This window comes from Melozone crissalis, unplaced genomic scaffold (assembly GCF_028551555.1).
Source record: "Melozone crissalis strain CALT ecotype California unplaced genomic scaffold, PUWL_Pcris_2 ptg000034l_1, whole genome shotgun sequence".
NCBI lineage: Eukaryota > Metazoa > Chordata > Aves > Passeriformes > Passerellidae > Melozone > Melozone crissalis.
The window spans coordinates 21,574,317-21,600,568 of NW_026535812.1; the positions used below are offsets into that span (position 1 = coordinate 21,574,317).

General features: G+C 42.2%; 1 protein-coding gene across 1 annotated transcript in view; it reads right to left on the minus strand.

The window, feature by feature from the left end:
• Positions 1 to 26,252, minus strand: part of FNDC3B (fibronectin type III domain containing 3B) — a 185,059-nt gene that overhangs the window by 138,173 nt on the left and 20,634 nt on the right. The window contains exons 2-3 of the mRNA XM_054282594.1: positions 9,176 to 9,314; positions 1,442 to 1,517 (exon numbers count right to left, since the gene is read on the minus strand). Coding sequence (XP_054138569.1) covers positions 1,442 to 1,517; positions 9,176 to 9,286 — 187 coding nt within the window. The 5' untranslated portion in view covers positions 9,287 to 9,314. The remainder of the gene's footprint in view (positions 1 to 1,441; positions 1,518 to 9,175; positions 9,315 to 26,252) is intronic.

A 26,252-nucleotide genomic window follows, 5' to 3' on the forward strand; every position in this document is an offset into this window, starting at 1 on the left:
ACTTTCATGCTGCCTTAACAGAGTGCTAAAATTATTCCTTATCCTGCTAATCATAGAGCAGTGTGGGAGCATTGGAAAATGCAACGTTATTGTCTGGGTGCTGCCCTATGTACAGGGAATACATTCACCTTTAAACATACCAAACATCTATAACCTTTAAACATACCAAAAACTCCATAACCTTTAAACATACCAAAAACTCCATAACCTTTAAACATACCAAAAACTCTGTCACAGGGGAAAAAAAAAAAAGACACTAAGTTTTGTGGAGCAAGGGGGTGTGTAATTTCCAAAAACACTAAACGCAAAATAAGCCTGTCTTCTATAACAACCTCAGGGCACAAAACCAGAACTGTCACAAATCCAAATCTTAGTATATTTGCAGGCTGATTACAACAGATCTTCTGCAATAGATCACTATCAAGTTCCACAACTGCATGGTAAGAGCTGCTTTACCAAAAGAAAAAAAAAACCACACCAACACCACAGTCAGGTGTTTTCCTGCGTCTGAAGCATGTACTTAGTTCAGCAATAAAAAGATTTTACAATAAAGTCGAATCAGAATCTTTAGCTTGAAAATAATATCAAGAATTTTCAGGCCAAACTGAAAGGGTGTATACAAATAAACATGAGCTTTGGCAGTCAATTCTGCAGCTATAGCAAATAAAAGGAGACAATGTTATGCTAGAAATTCTAAATCAATTTTATGAAAGACTGCTGATGAGTACCAAACAAGTCCCACTGGCACAAACACGTTAAATTACTGGGAATACAGAACCATGAGGCTTCAAGTTGCCTTCATTTAAATACACTGTCTGAACACCACTTTGAGTATGGACAATATTATAAATAAATGGGGTCATAATTATATTTGTAATGGAAATCTTTCATGTACTAAGCCAGAATAAAGCATTCTTCTCAAATAAAAGGAGTAGCCAGCTTTATTCCCCTGTTAATTGCCACATGGACCAATTTCTTACCACACAGCATGTTGGCTATAAATCTCAACAAGCAGCTTTAAATTGCTGTTATTATTGCTCATCAAGACCAAATAACCCTGGATGGTGTTCAGGGAAGCTTCTGTAACGTCTATCTCAAACAACTATTAATTCATCATTTCCATGGGGATGGAACTTCAGGCAAGAACCACCCACTCCTCCAGTGCGTAAATGGAGGGGGTGTCACAGAGAAGATGCAAAGAGGCTGCAAGATGGGCCTGATAAATAACAGAAGGGAGAAATCCTCCCGGACTTCCAAGAAATGCATGACTCATTCTGAGATGCTGAGCTCCTAGAATACAGAGAGCAGCCACGTCTGCAGTTCTCACTCCCCAGTGCTTCAGTGCATTCTGAGAGCTGCAAACCACATTTTTGGAGAGAGGGCAGAACAGGTATTCCATAAAGCAAAGCAATGATATCCACGTGTTGGTGCATCCTCTTACCTTGGATGCACTGGAGGGTTCCATCCTCAGCCCTTATTGTAAAGGTTTCACCTGGATTAACTTGAACCAAAAAGACCTGCAGAAAGAAAAATAAACATTTGTTTCACTGTGATGTCCAAAAATTGAAATCTCCCAGAAACAGTGACTGTGCTATCGCTTTTCTGAAAGGGGTGGGGAAGCAGGGAGGGCACAGCCTGGCACAATCACACCCCAGACTGCAGGAGCAGGCAGAGATCTGAAACCCACCTGCATTTTAGGAGCTGAAATGAAGATGTAGCTAATTGCATACAGGTGAGAATTATGGCTTTGAGTCCCACACCAAAATCTTGGTGTGTGCCTAACTTGGCCAGATGCTGGTAGCTAAGGACATAAACCTTCAGACCACTGGCACATGAGAACAGAGAGTTCACAAACTCCAGCATGCAGCACCAACCCATAACAGGGTTGCAAGTTCACAGGAATACAAGTTTTTTGCTCTGGAGATTTGATCCATTATGTTTTCAACAATTTATATTTCAGTCTTGCATGTAACAGATCTCAGTTAACCAAAACCCACAGGCACACACATAGTTAACAGTTGCACACAGAACCAGTAATAAACTATTTATTAACAAATATCATCTTTTTAAAAATAATAAAACTATCATCCCACTCTCCCATTGCTGAATCCAGATGATGGGATAACACAAGGACCACGAAGCACCAAAATAGTCCAGTTCACAGTATGTTGTATCATCTTTATAAATTTGCAGGTATCTGGAACAATGGGTTTAAAACCTGCGATTTTGAATCCTTTCTTAAATAGATAGTGTCACTGAGGACTAGAGACCATTTATCCCACCTTGCTGCTCATGAAGCTTTCACTAAAATACTTTAAACACACTTCTGCTAACTGCTTTGTCAGAAGTTCAATCAAGATATACACTAAATTTTCAATTTGTACCAAAATTAATCTACATTTTTTTTGTGAAAGCTCTCTCTAAATTTAGGTCTGGTCTTTATATTCTGGGACATCTGCATACATAATTCAATCATTCCATCTGCAAAGAGAGATTTTGAATTCATGTTGTGTTTCTGAATTCCTTAAGCCAAATGCATAAGATAATTATTACCTAGATGACCTTTTGAATTACAGTAATCCTACAGAAACCCATTATTTCACCAACATTTTTAAAGCTCAAGCTGGAAATCAGAAAATGACACATGAAAGCCATTATGTTGTCTGGAACAATCATTTCTCAGGGAGCACTGATCAGAGTGGATCTGGTCCAGCACACAGCACAATAAATGGTTCAGAAAAGATAAAAGGCACAAAGCCATTCCATCCCTAATCTCCAAACAATCAACATTTAAGTGACAGCATTTAAGTGCTCTTCTGCTATGAATAGGCGTGAATTATCCACCACAGGACATGGGCAGCAGGTCAAAACATGTGCAGAGCAAAGCAATGTCATCCAGCTTAATAAAAAAACCCAAAACAGCCAATCAACAAGAAAGCAGAACTCAAAGAGGCCAAGAATCAGAAATATTTCATCAGCTCATTTGCATTAAACCAACATTTGTCTAAACCAACAGCCCTAAGGCTGGTTATTTACAAACAAATTGGATTAACATAAATCAGAAGCCCTTACAGACCTTTACAACTTGGAAGAACTTGGTCCAGCTCCTCAAAACACAGACTCTACTCAAGACTGATGCCCTATGCATGTAAAGCTGCATCCTTTCCCTAAAGCAGGACAGACAGATTCCTCTCCCTACTTAAGGTATGTGCCTACCCCAGAGTTATCAGAAAATTTACAGATTCCTGTCCCAGGAGTCCATCACCAGCACAACTGTCCACATCAGCACACCTGCAGTTGTCCCTTTACAATAATTCCTTGTGGTTCTGCATTAAAAAAGGTGATATTCCCATTCACAGCTGTTGCTTTTGATGGTCAAAATGAAGCAGCATCATCCTTAAGGGGCTTTAAAGACAAACAAATTGTTCCAGTAACAAATTTGTTTCCTGTAGAGCAGCAGCCACACAGCTTTGTCCCCCCGTCAGAGCCTGTGGGCAGAGCGTGGCACTTATCTACAATAGCTTCTATTAAACTGTTATAGATATGGAAATAACTCCTTACTGACAGATGCTCAAATCAGCCACCTTTGGAGGCCAAGAAAACATTTCCAGGCTGTTGCTGGGGGAAGGCAGCAATATCAAGAGCAAACAGGAATCGCCAAGGTGCGACTGACGTGGGTCAACAGCGGAGCAAGGGCTGGGCACAAAGGCAGGACATGAAACCAAAGTGGCTCAGACCCGGGAGCAGCAACCATGCTCCTCAGGCACCATCCTTCCAGAGGCTGCAACCCATCCCCAGCTCCTCTTTTCCCAAAACTGGAGTACTGGGGTGCTCCCCACAACCCATCCCATCACCCAGTCCCCCCATGCTGCACACAGCCCCCAGAGCTCACAGAGGCACAGCACTGACCAAAGAGATGCAGGAATGAGGCCAAACCATTAAAGCCAGCACATGTTGAGTATTTTATATATAGGGCACCTTCCAGCCAACACCCCTGACTTGTCCCAGTTGCCTGGGACAAATAATGCCAAGGCACACTGCAACTTCTTTTGTTTATACACACTAAGTATATAAAACTAATTCCCTGATTTATTTTTCCCCAACTCCTCATAAACAACAAAACCATATTCTGCAGCCTGGAACACAGTTTCCCCCCTTTCCTTTCACACAAGGGTGAAGGAGAAGCCTCGTTTCTAAAGCTTTTAATTAAAAAATCTGAGGAAAGCAATAAAAAAAGTGTAAAGATAACATCTCCATTTTAATGAAAACAAACCCAGATGATCTTTAATTGTGCTATGCCTCTTCCAATATTCATCATCCCCAGTATGCACAATTATGAGATGGCAATAGAGGAGATTAACTTGAAGGGTCACTTGGAGCCCTCACTGCTGGCTGGCAGCATCTCAGGGTGTGGTCTCATGTCCAAGGTCACCCCAGCCCACTTCCAGTCCTTGGCCTCCTCCCATCCAAAAAGCTGGAGCACAGGACAGCTGGGCGTCAGCAGCACAATCCCAAAGGATTTTTCTTTCTCCTAAAAAGTACTCTGATGTTTAACTCAGCAGTTTAATCCACTTGGTGCTGAGGCCCAGCTATACCTGCTGCATCCTCAGAGAAAGCTTGTTATCTCCATAAAGCTCTTTTTGCACTTATTTTGCATTTAAGAATGTCATTCTATTTTGCTGAAAGTCATGTTTGTTGGGTGATGAATGTTACTGAGTTGCATAGCTACTATAAATATTTGTAATCCCACAGAATATGTCCAGACTAAGTTTGCACGACAAGCCAAGCACGTGTCACTCGTGCCTCCCTTGCTCCCAACATCCATCTCTCATGGCCAGGGGAAGAGGCTAAAGAAGCGCCCACAAAGCCAACGCAGGCATAAGCTCAGGTTCACAAATAAATAAACTGACTATGGGAAGTTTTGGATTGGATATCAGGAAGAAATTTCTTTACTAAGACGGTGGGGAGGCCCTGGAACAGAGAAGCTGTGGCTGCCCCTGGATCCCTGGAAGTGTCCATGGACAAGATGGACAGGGCTTGGAGCAGCCTAGGATAGTGGAAGGTGTCCCCACCATGGCAGGGGATGGAAAGAGATGGGCTTTAATGTCCCTTCTATCCAAACCAACCCATGATATAAAACTACAAATAGTTCGGGGAAACACTTATACAAAGGGAAAATGCCACCTGATAAGGACCAAGGGCATACACTACTATCTCTTTTGTACACTACTCATTTACTTATGCAAGATTTTGAGCCCACAGCAGAAAATTAACACTCAAGGCAGGCCCTCATCCCCCACCTGCTCTGTGGCCTCTCACAGTGAGACTGATGACATTCACCTGAATCCATGTGATGCAATTCAGCCCCAGAGCTCTCCTAAAGTATTTCCCCCTTACAAGAACATTTTCCTCACTAAGGCCAAAGAGCAGCTTGCAGGGCTTATTCAATCTCCAAATTAAACATTTTCCCGTGTGGAGAATTTTCCCTTCCATGAGATATATCATGCTTCATACAGCTCCCCATCACAACATCACAGGCAACACCTGGGATCCAGCCACAGGTTCCTCACAAATGCTTGAAACCATTAACAGTTATTGTAATTACAGTTTCTACGGCACATAACTTATGGAATGCATTGCATCTTTTGGGAAAAGAAAATAAACAAAGCAATCACTTGTATCCATTCCATTATCTACTTTAAAAGACTGTGCCCCAATAAATTTCCAGGTGCATCCCACAGGAAGGACCAGGGAAGTCACAGCATTCTGTGTGCAATACTCTTCTCAGGAACCCATCTCTCAGTCACACACAACAGGTAGGCTAAACACTTCCAGCATCTCTTCAGTAAGAAAAATCAGGGAACATGCTACATCTTAAACAATAAAGCTGATTTTTAAAAATGAATACTTCAATTATGTCTGAAATTTTTTTTCGACTGGACAAAAAATAGAGGTATTAATGAAGCAATTCAGTCAGTTTACCATGAGTGCTCTTCACAGCAAAACCCACAAGTGGCAGATCCTGAACCTCCTGATTTATCCAACCTTAAAACACACACACCAAAGAAGCTGTAAAAATAAAATAAATTAATAAATCGAGAAACCACAAAGAAGTAACTAAATTTTGGCAGCAAGTTCATTCACTCAGCTGAGATGCTGTGGGTCAGTACAAAACGCAGCGAAAGTGCTCTCAGCTGTTTGCAAGGTGCACAGGAAAGCACCAAATCTTGTTCCTCATTCAGCTGTACTCTTGACTCCCTCATTTAAAGCCTGTGACCCTAAAAGACAAGAACAAGCACACACAGCACTATGCACAGTGCCTAAGCTCAAGCCAAGTGGTGAAACTACAGGGCACAAAGAGCAGGCAAGCAGAAAACCTGCTGCACCTCTGCAGGTGCAATGAGTGAACCAAGCTGAAATAAAACTTCCCCATTAATTAGCCCAACATTCTGTACAGATGTGCTGTAGCACAGCTAGCTGCCCCTCCACTTTATACTCCAAGCTTTTTAAAGCTTGTAGTGGAGTACCTACAGGAAACCATTGAAATTCTTGGACCAAAAGGTTAATTATTGCTCCCTGAATCCCCTAAGGAGTTACAAGTGGATTAGAAGCAGAAACAGCTCTGGAAGCAACATGAAAGCATTAAACACAGTTGGCAGTGGTGGAAATAAAGTGTGGGAAACTAAAAAAAAAAAAAAACCAGTCAGTATTAGAAATGCCATTTTGGGTAGTCTAGAGGAGAGGGATTACTGTCAAGCAGGCAGAGACATTCCTCGCCCTTCCTTGTGCAGCTCTGCAGCCCTCACTCTCAGCAAGATAAAGAAAGGGAATGTTTCCCTGCAATTGCCTTACACTGCAGGCCTGTTCACCGGCAGATTTGCCTTTTGCATCACTCTCCAGCTGGCTGCTGGCAAGGCCAAGGTGTTTCACCAGCCCCAGTCTGCCTTATTCTGTGTGTAAGAACGGGTCCTTTGAGGAAAGGCTTTTCCCTGGAGCTCAGCATTTCCAGGCACAGCTCCTGATGCAGCTCTGTGGTGCTGGCACAGCTGAGGCTCCACAAATCCAGTAACACACGAGGGTGAGCAACTTTCAGGGTGCCCAGAGCCTCCATTCTCCATCAGAACCTCCATTCTGTCAGCCCCAAAGCATGGGGCACTGACCTACCTGCAGCCTGCAAAACCCCACACTCCTCATCCTCCCCCAGCTCTGCTAGGATGCCTTCTCACCACCAGCTCCTAATGGAGACTGTAATTACACCCTGTAAATGGGTGTCCTCCTAAAGCTAGAACCTATTTATGGAGTCATACAAACCATCTTTCTTAAGGAAGTCGTCCCTGTGCGAATCTGTCCTGAAGCCTCTTCCCACCTCACAAGTCCCTAAAATAAATCTCTTTCAACAATCACTTGTTTCCACATTACAACCACGTTAAGAGCAATTAACATAGTTCATTTGCAAAGATCAAACAAAGCATTTATTCCAACTTCATTCCATCTCTAGAACTGTACTTTTAAAAAGCAAAGACATCAGCTAAAGCTTCAGGAGTAGGATGAAAATGACAAAGTGTAGAGGTAGTTAAGCTTTGCAACAGAGAAGGGCACATCCAGACTAGAATCTAAAAAAGTCTGATGGAAAACTGGTATTTCAGCTACAGGTACTTCAGGAGATAAGGAGATGAGATCCAAGAGCATCATCCAGCAAACACACAGAAGAGGGACCCAGCCCAGAACTGTTCTACTGAGTGGTGCTTGCATAACACAGCAAAAGCAAGAAGCAATCTGCTTCCAGTGCACCTGCAACTCTTTTTAATGCAAAACATTAGCTGAGAAACTACTTTAAAGGCAACAGAGGCATCTGCCAAGCCAGGCTGCTGAATCATCAAAGATGGGGAAATGGAAAGATTGGGCTTAGAGCATCATCTCAAAGCAGGGCTCAGAAGATTTCACTTATTCTTTTTGGAACACAGAAGGACACACTGACAGGACAGTCTGACCTGGCAAGTGGTTTCCAGCAAGGAGGAAAGTGTGTACTTAAAGAACAATTATCCTTTCTAGTACGAATAAGATTGTTCCTTCATCTAAATGTAATAATATTGGATTTGGTAAATACAGCCACTGAAAGCATTCCTTTCTGGTTTTTTTCAAATCAAAGCACACTTGGCAAAAATGACTTAAAAACCAAACTAATCACAACAATGAAAGTCTACATCATAATGAGATTTCAGATAACTAAAAATACTTAGAAGCTCAGCAGGAAAGCAGAAATTATTCTTCCTCTTGAGGTTGGTCTAACTCAAAACACAGCTTGGCAGGAGGAACAAATGATCCAGGGAACAAGAAGTAACAAAATGACCTCTTATATTGATTCAAGAAGGACAGCTTGCTTCTACCTTTGTTACAATACTTGGCTGAAATTTCTTATGTTAAGGGGAGAACCAAATTGAGCAGCACAAAAATATTGCCAGGGTAGACAGATGTTCTCCAAAGAGACTCCTTGACCCCAGATGACATTTTTGGGAATGTTCCACCCAGCCAGCTTGAACCTCCAGGCTATATGGTGACATGAGGGCATTGCTGTGGTCTTATGATCATTCCACCAAGTTCTGATCAAGCTTATTAGAGAGCATCTCCCAGAAAAAAAAAATAAAAGCAAACTGTAAAGTTGCCTTTGTTCAAAAACCCACTCAAAATTCACACCTGCTTCTTTTAATGAAGCACAGGGTAGCACACAGGCCTGCTGGGAAAGGTATAGTGAGGTAAGCAAAGAATAGCAGACATCACTGCTATTCTCCACTTATTTTCTTAGTTTCATTTTTTTCTCAGATCAGCATTTTTAAAATCTTAAAATCTCACCACAAAGGCTAGTAAGATGTCTGGACAAGAGTGAGCACAAGTAAATCATAAGACTAACTTCCTGCAAAGCCCTCAAATATGCAGCATTTATAGCCACTGTTTCAATTCCACTATTTTTACTTCAATGAACACACATGCAAACAAACACATTCAATTTAATGGTACACCTTAATCATTGTTTTTTAAGTCTTTTCAGCGGAAAAGCAGATTTCTACATCCCAGGAAACACTCTGCACTCCCTAGTGCTACAGAAAACCATCTTCCCCATACTGAAAATGCCTTGCTGACCCAGAAATAAGTTAACTTAAGGCAGGCAGTTTCTGACCTGCTGAGATCCATCGCCATTCACGATGTGGGGCATCATGGCCACCTCCCCGTTCAGCAACGGCGGCAGCTCCAGCGGGATTTGGTCGGTCATCATCATTGTGACGTACATTCATGGAGAATTTTCCTCAACAGACTTCCTGCAAGAGAAAAAAACAGCAGTTAAAAGCCCTGCAGAAACCCTGCTGCACTTCAGAAGGTCGCTCTGCCATTCAGGAACTTCAGCAGGAGCCCTGGTTTTCCAACAGGAGCTCAAGGCTCTGAATGGAGGTTTTCACTGTTCGATCAAGAGCACGGAAAGTCAAGTTTCCATGCAAGAATTCCAAAAACCAACTAGCCAGATTTCCACTCTTTCCCACAGTTATAAACCTCAGCCTTCATTGCTGAAATAGGCAGGTTCTGAGACACAGAGTTTTGTTCTTAAATCACCATCCTGCTTGCTGCCGCAGCTCTCGGAATTACCCACACGGGTTAAGATGTTACAGCAATTTCACTCAACAGCCACACTTCAAAGCCAAACACCTTTATTTTCTTTCTAGGGCCCTGTAAACAGTGGGAACTGCCACTACAAAACACAGACCAGACACCTGACTTCCACTTAATCACAACCCAAAAGGATTAAGGCTTCTGCTGGAGCAGGAGGGACAGCACATCCCAATGTTCTGAACACCCCGTTCTAGGAAGGGCAACAGAAAATGAAGACATCACGTAAGGATTTGTGAAAAATCACACATCACTTCCAGCACACCCTCCCCCTCTCACAGCTAACTGATGCGATACATGAGCATCAGTAAAGCCACGAGAAGCTGCCCTGTAAAAACAAGCCTTAATTCAGTGTTAAGGGTATCATCATGCTGGTTTATGGGGCAATAACACAGCTCCAGTGAATAACATGGATGATCTCATCACACAGCTTATCTAGACTTCCGCACAACAGCTCCCAAAGCAAAGCAACCTCACATGCCCAGGGGTGAGCAGCCTCCTTAGTACACCTCCTGCCAGAGAATCCCAACGTCATCCTGAACCATTTCATATACATCCCAAACTCAAGTTAGAAAAAATTGCTGTGACTTAGGTGGCAGCATAGGTGATCAGCTGGCACAAGATGATCAGAGTACTCCAGAGTAACAGAAAGAGGAATTTTTGGCAAAGAGCATGGGACACAACTAGAGAGTCATAAACCAAGAGTTTAACTCAGTTGCTTCAGAGGGGATGAAGGACTGAGCCAGCCTCACCAGCTTTGGAGCATCCCATTCCATGGATGCTGGATGCTGCATATCTTATATCTCCTTGGCCCCAAATACTGTTGGACTTTTTTTTTTTTTTTTTTTTTTTTTTTTTAGTTTAACAACTAAATCATTACTTTAGTTGAAATATGCTGTCTTCATTTTCATCAACCTCTTCCAAAGCTCTCTGCAATCCCATCACCTGCACAGCCTCATGCTCAGAAACACCGGCCTGACCAAGAGCTGCTCCTCTAGCTCTGAGGAAAAGCACTTGTGTGATTTACAAGTGATGGCAGTGCCCACACAGACTGAATCACATGTGTCTTATCCTTTCACTGTCATCAAATGGGCCCCTTCACACCAAAGGGGAACCAGAAGATTGAAAGTACATTTATTTTCCAGAAGGTGTGCAAACCCAGCAATGTGACCTCCAGCCACACAGCTCAAGACCAGCATTTTAATTGAACTCAGCACCAAATTTAGCACAGCTCTCACAGCTCTTTGCACTGTTCTCATCTGTGAGAAAACACCACTTTTCTAATCATCGCTTCACCAAGACATAAACAGAGGCAATGTATTTTCATCCACCTTTAAATTAAATCCCTCCTTTTATCCAAGACTCAATTACAGGACAGAAGCTCTCCAGAAGCCTGGGACACAGCTGTTGTTAGGATGGTACATCCTAAAGCTTTTGCTTCTCATTACTCCACAGTTTCAGGTTTTAATTTTGAGAAACATCCGAGTCCAACAACAATATTCACAGGTGTTGGGATTTGGGGGTGGAGGAGGAGGTGTGGGGCAGTGTGACTTCACTTTTTGGGGGTTCTGTTTGCTTACCAAGGGAAAAGAGAATATGTCAGGTTTTGAGCCATTTCTTAACTGCTTGGGATTAAGAAAAGGATTGAAAGAGCCCAATAATGAACACCAGAGAGCACATGAATGAACAGCTTCCAGGAAACAGACTGATTTAGTCAATAGCCAGCTGTACCTCCAACTATTCTGGCTATACATGCAGTTATTTACGCATCTATAGTTGTCCTGTGTGCAAATGTATATATTCACATTTAAAGTTCATTCGTAAAGAACAAAACATTCACAGAAGCCATTTTAAACCCATATAAAACAAAACCCCAATCTCCAAACAAATGACACGTTCATTTAGTCTGAATCCAAAAGCCAAGCTTTAACAGTTTAAACATCACACTGATACTATTTTCTTGAGGAAAAAAACCCCATACTGTAGCTTGAAGCAACATATTTTCCAAGTAATATTTCCATTCCAGGCACAACAACGGATATGTTGACATTTATTTGCTACGTGTCATTATTTAAAGTGTTGCAGCTACATTCCTTTTGCTTTATTAATGGTTTGTCACTACAGCCGTGTCTACACTTGCTTCACTTGAAAGAAGAAAACAAAAAGAAAACATAAATAAAAAGGGTTTTCTCTATTTGTCAGGTCTGGTACCACCCCACCAGAGATGATACCAGCAGCAGTACTGGCTACAAGGCAGAACCATGGCAGGCATTTTGGCATTATTTCACAAAGATGTTCTCCAGGCAGAGTGAGGACATCTACCATGAGGCTGGCAGACATCACTGCAAAGCCAAACCCTTTGGAAACACGGGCCTCACACACTTCTTGAGCTTATTTGTTCACCCATCCTACTTAAAACAGATTTATTAGCTGTGCTTTCACACCCCTCCTAAAGCCCACTGCTCCTCCTCCCTCAGGGGATGCAAAGCTGATTAATACAAAGAAAGTGAGGTCTGAATAAAATTTTTTTTCTCCCTGCAAATTGGGAACATCGATAGAAGAAAACACCAGACACGGCTCAAAGAGCCAGGTCACATTCCAGGATATGAGAATTCTTCCTTAGCTAAAATATGAACTGCCAAATACTAACCCACAGCCCTTTTTTTCAGGTACTAACTCAAATTTGGGGTTTTGTCTAGAAAGCTGACTATATTTAAATTTTATAAAGATATTTCCTGTGCGTCTACATTCCCTGGGTTTGGCTGGGACAGGTCACAACAACGCCAACAAGGAGTGAGAGGCTGCATCTCCCTGTCTAGCTTCCTCCAGGAATATGGAAATCACAGCTTTCCACTTTGCTGTGGAGCAAGGAAGAAACAACCATCCAAGTTTGAAGTCTCTGTCCCCAAACAAAACTTCCAAATCTTTTGATGTCTGCAAGTTACTGCTGCAAACTTGATTTTCAATTCAGTACCGCGGCCTTCTACTGATCCCTGAGATGACTCCATTTCCTTAAATTAATTCAATATGTGAATTAGTAATACATAAATTAGTTGCACATGGCACTAGAGAGAAAATTAAAACACACAGAAGAGTGAAGTGTAACTATCTAAAACCCAATGTCCATGTATGGTCAAACAACGTGACCCAACAGGTTACGTCAGTTTTCCTGAAATTCCTAAAGCAGAGTGAACCACATCAAGATATCCAATCCTACTTTTCCTAGAAGGCTTCTTCACCCATGCTTATTTATAGGGCTGGAAGCCAAGAACATTTTTCTTTCTGTGATTTTCTTCCTACCTTCTGTATTCTACAAAGCCAAAGAACCTCTTCCAGCTATGGCAGACGAATGCAGAGAACCTGGCAGAGGCAAGAGGAGTTGTGAGTATTGAGTCCTGTGACTGTTCTTTGCAAAGACTGGATTTTTATTTCCCTGCAGCAGACCATTAAAAGTTCCTGAACAAAGTGTTCTGCTTTTTTATCACAATCATCTGGAATTACAGAAGTTGTACTTCAGCAAGGACAGAGAGTTTTCAATACTAAGTAGAGCCACATACCCAGGTTTATTTAATATACAACTAAAATTCAGTGGTAAACACACATTTTACTCCTGCAGTGCATATTTAGGGGTATTCTGCCTAAATAGAAGAGAACACACTGCAAAAAGAGTAAGAAGCTACCCCACCTTCAATCCTAGCCTTGATTAAAAAAAATACTTGAAACGCACACAAGTATAAACTTAAAATGGAAGAATTTTCTCTTTCCAGACTAAAAAAAACAACAAACAAACAAACCAGCCCTTACCACTTCCCCATGACAAAGTTCACACACAGATGGCACACACACAGGGTTACATAGTCCAATATACTCCCCTCTACCCCTGCTTTAATACACGTACTATAGGAACACACTTAGCCCTTTACAGCCATGAGCCAGGCCAGTTCTGGTGTTATCAAAAGCCAAAGTCTGTTGATAAGTACCCTGCTGACCAGCAGCCACAAGGCAACTGTTCCTCCCCCCATCCAGACACTGTCTCTGGCAGACCAGGTTCTGCAGTGAGGATGCCCAGAAATTGGCAGTTCTCTGACCCAAAAGGAAAAGGATTTGTGATATTGATAGTGGAGCCCTGGAAAAAGTTAAAGATAGAATCTAAAATGTTAGGCTTTGTGCTTTCCCAGATCAACTGCACCTGCGTAAGAAGTATGATAAATTATATAATATAATATAATCTGCATCCTCCAAACCACATCCTGACAGCATGGCCAGCCCAAAACCTGCAGCACGGCCTGCACAGCTGATGTGAACACAGGAGGGGTCCCCATCCACTGCACTGCACCAACCCTCAAACACTTGTGTTGTTATAACCAGGACAAGAGGCAGGAGGAATTGCTTAAAAGGGCTTTACCATGGTGAAAAGATGCATATGGAATCATTGGTTTGTGTCAGAGAGAGTCCCACCTGGCACACTGAGAAGTCAAATACATCTTCAGAAACACGTGCCCTGAAAATAGGCAAGACTCAAATATTTCTTGACAAAAAAATCACTTTGGAAAAGATAGACAGTAAAACATAATGAGAATTTTATTTAAAAAGTCATTGAGTATTCCCAGAAGCTATTACCTGCAGCATATCTTATTCTTCTTCCATAAAGAGAAACAGTCCTGAAATTATTTGCTATTTTCCAGGACATTATATGTGCAATTGAAGAATCCTATCAAAGTCTGGCATGTCAAATCATGTTACTGCTGGTTATTATATAGCTGAAGAAATGGCTGGTTGTCCAGAGTAATTTTGAATAGCCTTTTGAATAAGAAAGAAAAATAACTAGGAAAAAAAATTGCTAGTACAAGGAGAATGTGTATACACAGTCTTATTTGTGCACACATATTCCCAGACACTAAGAATTTAATATGGATCTACAACCCACTAGGAAGGCTCTGAATGAGGAGTGCTCCTTCTGCACATTCCTGCTGATGCTGGAATTCATGTGCAAGAGATGCCAAAACTCACACACTTCCCCATTTTCCTACTGTACTTTGTACAGCACACACTGAAATTCAGGATTAATTAAAACATACATATCACAATTCTATTTTTCACTGAAGAGCAGAGTGGTAAATATAGCTGCTTTCAGGAGACTCCTGCCATGGCTTGCCACTCCAATTCAAAGAGGAGTGGTAATAATTGTTCATGTAGAAAAGCCTCTTGAGACATGAGCAGTACCTGGAGGTATGTGCACAGATGGTTGGTCAAGGCACAAACAGTCTGGAATTTGTCTTGTCTGATGTGCCTTCATTAGTTTAGTTAAATCACATCCGTCTGCAGCGCCACTGCAACCTGAACACATTCCTTCTCTGTTTAATTACAGACACGGTAGATTAATTTGGAAGCATCCAAACAGCCGGGCTTCTTCATAACAATTTTGAAGAAATACATGCAATTCTAAAAATCTGTTATGACAAAAGAAAACAGATTAGAGGGAATACATACACGCAGTCCACTGGCATTTTATGAAGAGGTAGTGAAATGCCTGCTGCTTGCTCTCTGTGCCATTTCACAGAAAAGGCCACAGTAGCTGGATCCTATCTCCAGCAAGCTGAAAAGCATAAACATCCTCTCAAAACTTAACCACTGTCATTAATCAGTGGGTTTATTCCCCTCTAGTTTACTTTAAACAACAACAGATTTCAATGTGCGTGGTACATTCCATCTCTGAAGATGGAATTATCAGCAGTGTTCAATTCCGTGCAGGATCAAGGAAAGTTAACGTTGTTTTTTTCCCCACACTGGTTAGATTCCCAAGGCAGCAATCCAGAGGGTAATGATATGAAGATTTTCAGTAGTTTGCATTTATTTAGACCTAAAATTTGACCTCAAATTTTCCAGGCTTGAAACTCCGCTATCTTAAAGAACAACAAATTTGTGCTGTAACCAGCTGCACACTCCTCATAGGAAATGTTTGTCATTCAGGAACAGAAAAACTACTAAGAATTTGTTCCTAGCTTAACTTTAAGAAGAAATGGAATAACCAAGTACCAGAAATGAGCATCAGGAATATGGATATCAGGTCAAACTGCATCATGCAGCAGTGTCTTATTTCACAAGGCAAGTACAACTAATCAGCAGATAATAGCTCTGACGAAACGACTGGAATAAAGCAACCTGGCACACAAAGGAATCTTTTACCAAAGGAAAACCTCACCCCACTAGGGGTTTTCCCCCTTGGTTTTCGAGGGGGAAACCTTGTGAAAACTCGTGTAGGAAAAGCAAGCTTGGCTTCCTCCCAGTGTGGGATCTCAGCCTCTCAGGGCTGAGGTGCAGGGGGACCGAGACCACCCCTGGGGGGCTCGGGAGTCCTGGAATGTTGCCAGAAATGTCTGGTGGCTGGACTTTGATCCCACACGGGAGACGACATCAGTATGAGGATAGGAGGATTTCACCGGGGTGAATGGTGAAGGGATAAGTTAATTGGAGTGTGAGATACAGGGTTTAAGATTTCTGTACAGGGGGGTCTAAAGAAGTAAGATGGAGGAATTAGGGCGTGCCCTTCTCCTTCTTCTTCTTGGCCTCCATCTTCTGTGGTGAGGTTGGCACTTTGGGATTGGTCCTTACCAAAAGTGCACTGGTTAATAAGGGTAGAGGGTATTGGAGAAAAATGATAAATATTGTATACGTAACTCCGAGTATAAAGATAAGTGACGCCCCAGGGGCTCTCAGTGTGTGCCCATGGCTGACTGCTGAGCAGAACTCTGTCAGGCCAAGAGAAAATCTTTTAGATAAGCAATTAATAAACACCGAGACCGAGAAAAGATCTGAAGTCCCTTCTCGTCCTTTGGAGCGCGGGCTGCCCAAGGCCATCCCGGGCCTTTCCAGACCATCTAAACAGCCGAAAATCCGACATCCCAGCACCACCCATGCCTGGGGTGTGCAGCGCCTGAGGGCCATCACATTCATGGGCAAACCTGGTGTAACTAGATTTAAGGGAATAAAATACACCACGGGTGAAACAGACCTTCAAAATTTTTATTAGGCCTGTATTAGATATGGCTGAGCAGAAAGCCACAGGCAGACAAGCTAATCCAATGGTTCCACAGCATTCTCACTTCTGCAAATAATATTAGAGCAGCAAATTCATCTGCTGCTCAAAACTCAATTCCAAAACATGCAAACACACCACAGCTACAGCAAGCTGCAGAGACAACTTGTGTACAACTCACTCTCACCATGTGGGTTTTTCTGTGCTGCTTCTTCAAACTGAAAATTAAGTCAGTCATATTTGCTATTTATATTCCTTTCCTTCTTTGTTCTCACACCTTTCTCTCCTCACCTTCCTCCGTATTAATCACAATGGATAAAGGGACTCATGAAGGATGTAGCTGCAAAAATAGAGAAGTTTTCAAGCACACTTCTCACACTATTTCACACTAATTCTTCTAAGCAGCCATAGGCTGAATTTAACTCCTCTTGCACAATAGTGGCCAATTACTTTTTTCCCCAATATTTTTGGTGGTTCTGTTTTTGGCACAACTCAGCTTTAAAATAGCAACTACTTCAAACTTTTTTCTCTTTTCAAGGGAAATTATTTTATGCACTTCCAAAAATACAAGCAGCAATTAACATTTCAAACTAATTTGTTGCTGCTTGTCCACCCTCAGAGACATTTGAGTTAAGAGAGTTCTGGGAGCTGTTTAATTGCCAACTGTACAACACACTCTCCCAACCACACTCAGCATATCTGTGCTTTTCCAGATCACAAGTCAGGAGAAGACCTAGATTATATAATTAGGAAGAAATTCTTCCCTCTGAGTGTGGTGAGGCCCTGGCACAGACTGTCCCTGGATCCCTGGAAATGTCCAAGGCCAGGCTGGACAGGGCTTGGAGCAGCCTGGGATAGTGGAAGGCGTCCCTGCCCATGGCAAGGGGTGGGATGAGAAGCTTTAAGATTCCTTCAAACCCAAACCACTCTTGTGATTCTCTGATGACATCTGCCTCTCCACAGGTCAGCAAAGCTCAGAGCTCTTCCAGCTGTGGTGCCCCATTGCCAGGGCAAGGAGAGGAGGATGGCAGTGGTCCAATAGCCCTCCCTCCACAAACTGGGACACCCAGCACACAAACTGGTCCCCTAAGTGCAAGGAGCCAATCTACACAGCAGAGACAAATTGCACACTTCCTAACTAAATGATCACCCTTTTCAGGTTCTCTGTACTCTGCACTGCTTCTGACAAAAGCAATTTGCAATTAAAATTCACACGCTCTAGCAAGATCTTCAGTAAGTTTAAACACATTTGGAATAACCTTCTATTTGCTTGAAGCAATTTGTGTGAGGAGGAGAAACTCCCTTCAATCCAGACCTACACCTGTCTACAAATTGGGCCCTGATCCTGCAAACATTTGCACTAGAGCACATCTTTACACTCATAATACTTTTATTAAGTCCTGAATTCCCCCAGATCAGGGCTGCAAGCCCAGGAACGTGCCCAGGGACACAGGCAGAATCTCTATGCAAAGAGACATTCTTGCACAAAGGTGAAAGTCAGATAAGACACAGGTATGCTTCATCTATTTGCTTTCTTCCTCCATTTAATAGCCAAAGTATTAATCATGGTTACAGGTTGATAAGCACAACATTTGTCGATAAATACCCTCCCCTTCCACTCTGCTCTCTCAAATAATAATCTCTCTGCAATAATACCACAAAGACCTTGGTTATCTCTCCTGGAGTTCCTGTGCAATGGGGAATCTAGTGGAATCAATGGGGTGGGGATTATTTTTTTTTTTTACCCCTAATTAAACTACGAGGCAGAAAAAAAATACCAAAAAAAAGGCTATCTACCATATCAATCTGCAGCTCTTGAAAAGCCTGCATACCAAATCCCATTTCCAACAAGGTCTCAGCACACCTTTGTGCAACACAAACTGGGCTGCTGTCGCCATTCCCCGCTAACCTGACTCCGGGCTGACAAAGTGGCTCATTGTGTTATTGTGGGAAAGAGCTCCACAGAGATCTCCCATTCCTCCCTGGGAGTCAGGAGCAGCATTCACACGGGGCAGCACCTCTGCAAGGCTGCCCCAGAGCTTTCTCATGGAGGAGGAAAGCTGAGCCCCTCATTGTCATCCTGCTCACAAAATCCAAGCGCTCAAACCACGCCAATAACAACAAAACCAACCCAAAACCCACCATCCAAACTCCACCATGCCATAACTTTCCAGCATCAAGAGAAAAAACTATTATTACACCATCCCTCACTTTCACACAGCATTGAGTAGATTTTACAGCATTTATCTGTTTTTCTGAACTGCTTTATGAAAATGAAGACAGTATGCTACCTGTGAAGGCTTCTCCTAACTGGAGATAGATGGGAATTTACATTAAACAAAGACCTGAAAAATCCAAGTGCTTAAACCACATTAGTAACAAGAAAACCAACCTGAGATCCACCACCCAAACTCCAGCACGCCATAACTTTCCAGCATCAAGAGAAAAAATATTATTACACCATTCCTCACTTTCACACAGCATTAAGTACATTTTTCAGGATTTATCTGCTTTTCTGAACTGCTTCATGAAAATGAAGACAGTATGCTACCTGTGAAGGCTTCTCCTAACTGGAGATAGACGGGAACTCACATTAAACAAAGACCTGAAACTCACCAGCAATAAAGAAACCACGCACACAAAGTCAAGTCATTGTTCCGTGTTTGAGTAATTTTGGTATCCAGGAAAGAAGTCTCTCCCACTCCAGGTATCAGATTTTCATCTCCAATGATAAAAAACCATCAATGAATGAAAAAACCCTAAATGTAGAGTGCTGGAGGGTTGCTTTCTTTAGGGTGGGAAGCCAAAAGGTGTCTATTTAGACAGAAAATGCTGTGCTGAATGTGCCACCTGCTGCAGCTGGAAAGCTCAGGTTACTGATTAAATGGTTTAAAAGGAAAAATCTTTGGGGTTTGCTACCTGTCTGAAGTGGGGTACAGTTTGTAACATACACTGAAGGAGAAACAAAGTTCAGTTTATACAGAAAGGAGAATCCAGTGGGGTCACCCAGCACTCAGGGGGTCTGTATCCACTTTAATTCTGAATCCTCACCCTTCTAACCTCATTCCCATACTCAGCCAAATCATTCAGGCAATGGAAAAATGAAAATTATTCTCCATAAATTGTATTGGTCTTTGATAACAATAAATGCACTTAAGTATTGAACAGCTTGTCTTATGAATTGGGAAACCTACAGCACTTAAACCTACACCAAACCCAGGAGTGCTGGCTGAAAGGCTCAAGGCATGGTGCCAGCAGGACAGATGCTCTTCCCACCCTGGGTGAAGTCAAAAGACAGCAGCCCCAATCCTACCAGTTACAGGAGTTACTCATTAATAAGTTACAAGTCTTTGTTAATTAAAGTTTCCTAATATTTCACCTATTGACTTTGGTACTACAGCTTTCAGGTATGAGCAGTAATACTAAGGGGCTTCAAAGAAAGCTGTGGAAAGTCAAGATATATATATGAACCAATAATAAGAACCAGGGTGAACTAAATAAAGTAAATTCCTGAAGACTGATTTTTTTTAATGCCAAGTTTGTATTTAATCAAAAAGGGGACAGTCATGCTTCTTTATATTTCCCTATTGATACAAGCACACACAGCTCCAATGAAGCTGATTAAACCCTTGAAGCTCAAGTGAACTTTCCAAATCCTTTAGATGACAAAATTCCAGTCAAGCAAAAAAACTTAAATAGACAAGCAGCAGAAAGCAAACCAACTTTCAAGCTTCACGTCACATGTACCTGAAGTTTCATTTGCCCTTGTTACACTTAGGGAAATTAATTTCTATAACCAGTTACCAAACTTTAGAGGTGCAGGAGTCGAGAGTCTATTCAAATACAGGTAAGAAATCCACAGAAAGAAAAAATCTTGGTTGGAAAAGGCCATTAAGACCACTGGGTTCAACTGCTAACTGAGCAGTTCTATTTCTACCATTAAACCATGGCCATATTTACACATCTTTTCAGTACCTGCAGGGCTGGTGTCTCCACCACTTCCCTGGGCAGCCTCTTCCAAGCTGTTCTCTGTAGAGGCTGGTCTTACTAAGGTTTGTCATGAGGAAAAAAAAGTTTGTGACTTTTTAAGACAGATGCACTTTTATTACTGCTCTGTGAGACACCAGAGTTTGTCCTTCCCTCTCCCTGGCTCTGTAACAGCATCCCCAGTCCCATGGATGCACTACACCATTCCAACTTCATCTTTTTCCCAGGCTGCCATAAACAACCTGTTTGCCACTTTATAACATGGGGTAGGATCCATTGTACAAGCTCAGAGCAGACTAGCAGCAATAAACTCATCATTAATAAAGCAGAGCTTATCTTTGAGTCTTGTTACACAAAATCTTTAGCAATAGCCATTCACAGGATTTCAGCTTTCTGGGAAGACAATTTTAAAAAGCCCCTACCATGTTCTCTGATGAATTTTTCATTTACAATTCTAGCTAGAATTCAAAAATTAAAGTATTTCAGAAAGGCACAGAAAAACATTAGCCTTGCATCCTAAAATATGTAAAGCTGAATTTCAAGAAAAGAACTTGGTTAGCATACAGGAGTGGGGAAAATTACCTTAACAGCAAGCAGTTTTAGGGGGTTGGGGAAAAGATACAAATATGCAGCTCACCCACAGAATTTCAATAAACAGGTGAGAACAAAATACCCAAGTCTTTCAAATATAAGAAAACCCATCTCATAACTCAACTGGAAGAAAGCCAAGTGATAAAAAACACTGAAACTACAAGAAAGGCTAATTCTCTGGAGGTTTTTCCCTACAGTATCTTTCATAAATATAAAGCATTTTACCACCACACGCCCTGACAGCATTTTATTGGACATGCATCTCACTTTGCCTAGTGCAAGAAAAATTCATAGAAATCCTGATGGAGCAAAGACTGCTACACTGAGTTGAGGTCAAATATAGTATGTATGTATATAAATGAATCTGAAAAATTAAACGTGGCTTGACAGCAGCTTTTCTTTGACAGTGGGGGCAGAAAGATCAGAATATCAGCAAATGCAGGAGTTTGCCTGTAGGGTTTTGACCACATTAGCACAGGACTTGAGCAAGGAAAAAAGCTTTCCCAGTCAAATTTAGTTGTGCTCAATGTTACCTGAATGATCTAACTGACACATGACCCAACAAGGTTTTACTCCCAGGGAGCTCTATGGAGGCATACTCAGCTTGTGTGAATAAACTGGAACACCCAGGTGTTATCACCGAAAGTACGGCACAATCTCAACTCTTTAATATTTACATTCTGACCCAGTTCAGTCACATTTTGGCAGCACAGAGCCCACACAGATACCCACCTTAACAATGCAGTACACAGTTAATCAGTGGCAAACACCTACCCATTAACACCAGTTGTTCTCCCAGCTGAAGGCTTCACAGATCCAGAGATTCAAGCAGATTACATTTGTTCCCCAGTTTCTAAGGGGAGGACACTTTATCATTTAACATGCCAATATCTGGTTTAAAAAATAAGTAAAACTGATATTATTCTCTACCTACACCATGGCATATTCCTCTTGGGGCAGGGGAGGAAGATGACATGTCCATGCAACAATTTTTATAGATGTTCCCAAAAGTAATAGACCCTTGTTGGAAAAAAAAAAATGCACTCCCACTCACTCTATCATGTGAGCATATTCCTCCTCCCATTTCTCTCTCTAGTCCCTAATCATACCTCCAGGTTGGTACAGAAGAGCAGCCTGGGTGTTCAGGGGGGGTTTAACCTGCTGGTGAGAACATGAGCAGAGGTGCATGCTGCAGAGAAACCCACAATACCAAACACCTGTTCAGCACCTCATCCTCCTCCCAGTGCTCACTAAGGAAATTCCCTCATCCTTAATGAATCTGGACTATTTTTTCCCATCACCCCAGATGCAACTTCAACAGTTTGATTTTTGTCTAATCTCACTCTGCGTTCCCAGGTGCTGCTGCATCAAGCCCTGGTATGAACAATCTAAATCAGACTGGCGCTCACCATCCCACAGGTGCCAGAGGTACCTCACAGCTCACAGAGCCTGCCAGAGCACAGCACATCTAAATCAGTGCTACAGCCCTGCACAAAGTTATCACTGTGCACCACAGTTTTAAATACTCACAAGTTAGTGCTGTGAAATCCAGCACAACTACCAGCTGCTTTACCCTCAGCATCTTCTCTACTCAAGGAAGTGCAGAACAAGATTTATTATTTCCATCAGAACCTCAACTTGTTACAACTTTTGTCTTTAAATCTGAAGCTGAAGAGATGCTCTGATTTTCCCCTCTTCTCATGGATATACATTAGTGGTATAGAAATCTCGAAAGAGTACTTGGTCTGAACTAACAGATGAGCTACCCATACTCATCTAAATTGAGCAGATTGCAACATGTTTATTATTAAGAACATGTCAAGGTACATTAGTCTTCAAGGCTTTTTTTCAACACTTCTTGAACTGATCAAATTAAGGAAAGTCAGTCTGTTACTAGTAATTTACTTCTTATGACAAACAGTGGTGGGTTGAGCCTCCTACCTGTAGACAGAGTACTTAGGCTAATAATAAACAAAGAAAAAGCAGTTGTACAATGCCTGACTGCATTCTGCTTACAGCATTAATACTGAAGCATCACTGAGGATTAAGAATTCCTGAAGATTAACAGAAAGCTGATTTCAAAAAATGCAGAAATGTGGAGGTATCTAACATCACAGATACTCGGCTGATGAGCCAGTAGGATTTTTAGACCAGATAACAGACTGGGATTTCACTCTCAGAAGGCACCATTCCCTCTAGGAAGAATCAGCACAGGAAAAGAAATGTAGTGCAGTAAAACATTATACACCAGCTGTCAGACCTGAAACTGATACTGTAACAGGGATCTACATTTGTCATCAAGTTACTCAGTCACTGGCAAACTGGTAATGCAGAACTACAGCAAGCCAGCTCCCCATCCCAAATAGAAATAGCTACGCCAGACAAAGGATAAAGTCTTTATTTTAGGCACTTACTTTAAAATCAGCATAGCACATAGTCAAACGCAAGGTAGAGATCACAAAGATTTTTTTAAAGCATGAATTCAAGAAACCTAATCAGTGGCAAGAAGATGCAGAACAGGTGCACAGAAATCCCAGCTGGTTCCAAACTCAGTATCTCCAGTGGAACCAACACCAAATCAAGGTGGGTTCTGCTCAGTACAACGGTGTCAGGCCACCCTCCATCAGTGCAATAAATCTGGTAACTACTTTTGCAGCCACCCTTGGCAATTTTATCTCCTGTGGGCTTCATTCAGGGTGCTGCTCTTCCCATACCTAATCACAGCAGTTTGCCATCACCTCACAATCACAAGGTGCATACATATACATTCATATACACACCTTCATCTACATAATGGTACAAATACCTCATCCATCCTAAGACCCTTGGAATGCTTTAAGCCACGCTCAGAAATAAGCAAGTTCAAAGAACCACTAAAGCAGGCGGGAAAAATCTCGAATTCTCCCTCCCTTTTTCCCTGGATTTAACCTGGTACCAAATCCCGTGGGGCTGGCAGGGTGTCCTTGAGCCCTGACTCCCAGCACGCCCGCATGCCAGAGCCTCACAGGCATTCCAGGGAGCACAGCTCCTGCCACTGGCACATACCAAGGATTCCAGATCAATTTTGCATCGCGACTAAAACGTTCTCGTCAACTTGGATTTCTGTTATAACACGTTGCTCCGGCCTCAAAAAGTGCAACCTCAGCATGGTATAAATTCAGCTTTCTTTAAACCTTCTCTTGGGTGCTAGGAGTGCAGGGAAAATGGGTTAAATTTAACATACACCATAATCCTCATGTTTCCAAAACCAAATTCCAGCTATAAACCTTAAGAATGCCACACACTTAAAAAATTCTTTTCTCTTTTTATTAGTACGGGGAAGATAGGAACAAGGTACTTCACTAATGCCTCACCTCTTCATTACACTGCCTTCCTCCCAGAGATTTTACTGAATTGCCAAATACACGTTGCTAAGTTTGAGAAACATACAGGAAAATGAATCCTTTATGAAAATACTCGTTGCTAGAAACACAAACAGGAAAACAGACGGTAAACAATAAATTCTCATTGTATTTAATAGCTGAAGGTCTTTGTTCACAACAGCTACCCCAGAACACACAGCCACATTCATGGGATCGAGTGAATTCTATCTGAAGTTTACAGAAGGAAGCATATACAAACAGCCTCACAAAAGTATTTTCCTAGCAGGAAGCCCAAGCACTTCTCTGCTGCTCTGGCCCTGCCGTCAATGGGGGAGCCGTGGCAGCAGGGCTAAACACACTTTACTTTCACTGTGGGATTAACCATATCACAAATCACCAATTAAATCCTGCTTTATGATTTAGGCTTTAATTCATTAACCAACGCAAAGGTAAAACATGCAACAGAGCCTGGTGGAAGTCAGTGGGGAGAGTTTTGCTCTGGCTGTCCCAAGGCTCAGCCCTCTGTGGGATTAAATACCATTTTCATCACCAGTGTTCAAAAGTCTCCTTTTTATAAGGAACTAGTGGTTAATTGCTGTACATTGTTGACAGCGATAAACAGAATTCACTGAATATTCCACGTGCAACTGGGCATGCTGGTGGTTTACCACTACATAAGGAGTGTGTGTTTTTCTGTTATCCAAAGCTTATCTCTTCACTTAACATGGGAAAATTAGGAGCTCATCTTCTGCAGTGTACAAGTTTCCCTCCCCCACTTCCATTTTGTGGATTTTCTGGCAATAATATTGTTGAAAAATAAATTCTTGAGGACAGGAAATATCCTGAGCAAAGGATATCCAGCCTTATGACACTTGAAATGTTGCGCATTCCTCCCGCTCTGCCACTGCCCAGGCCAGCTGCCGGCATGAGAGAGCCTGTGCAACACCTTGGGGTGGCCAGGAAGGGCTCCCCCTGCATTTCCCCCCAGGATTCCAGCATCACAGCTTTGGAGAGACCAGCTCCTTCAGATTTCTTCAAGATCTCCCTTTTCTGTGTACTCAGCCCCAAAGAGACGTGATGCAATGCAGCTTTCCAAGCACTGCTGGCTATCAGGAAGGAGCACATCCTCCCCAAAGTCTCCTGATAAGGTGCTTTAAAGTATGCCCACAACCCTCATCTTAATGGCCTAATCTGATGTAGGTGGCTTGCCCTTTCAGAGATCCCCTCATTTAATTTCCTCAACAACTGCACTCCACAAAAGCAAACATCCTGTCCCACTTCCAGAGCCAGATCCCAGTTGTGGCAGGCAGCTGCCAGCAGCACAGGCACCAGGAGAGCTGGGACGAGCAGCAAGGATCCAGTTCATGCTGGGGAGCTCCACCACTGTCCTGTTATAGAGCTAATTCACCCGCTGGAATGGGTCAGGTTGTTGTAAAAGAAAGTTTGACAGCTTTTCAAGCATCCCACCCCTAAACTGGCATCCCCATGAGACCAGTTAGGTGCCCAACAAACACATTGTTAACTGGTCATCTGTGGGCAACAGCGACTGTACAGAAATCCCAAACTTTTTAATGAAGTCACCTAAATTACACAACACAGATATTGGGGATAATCACACC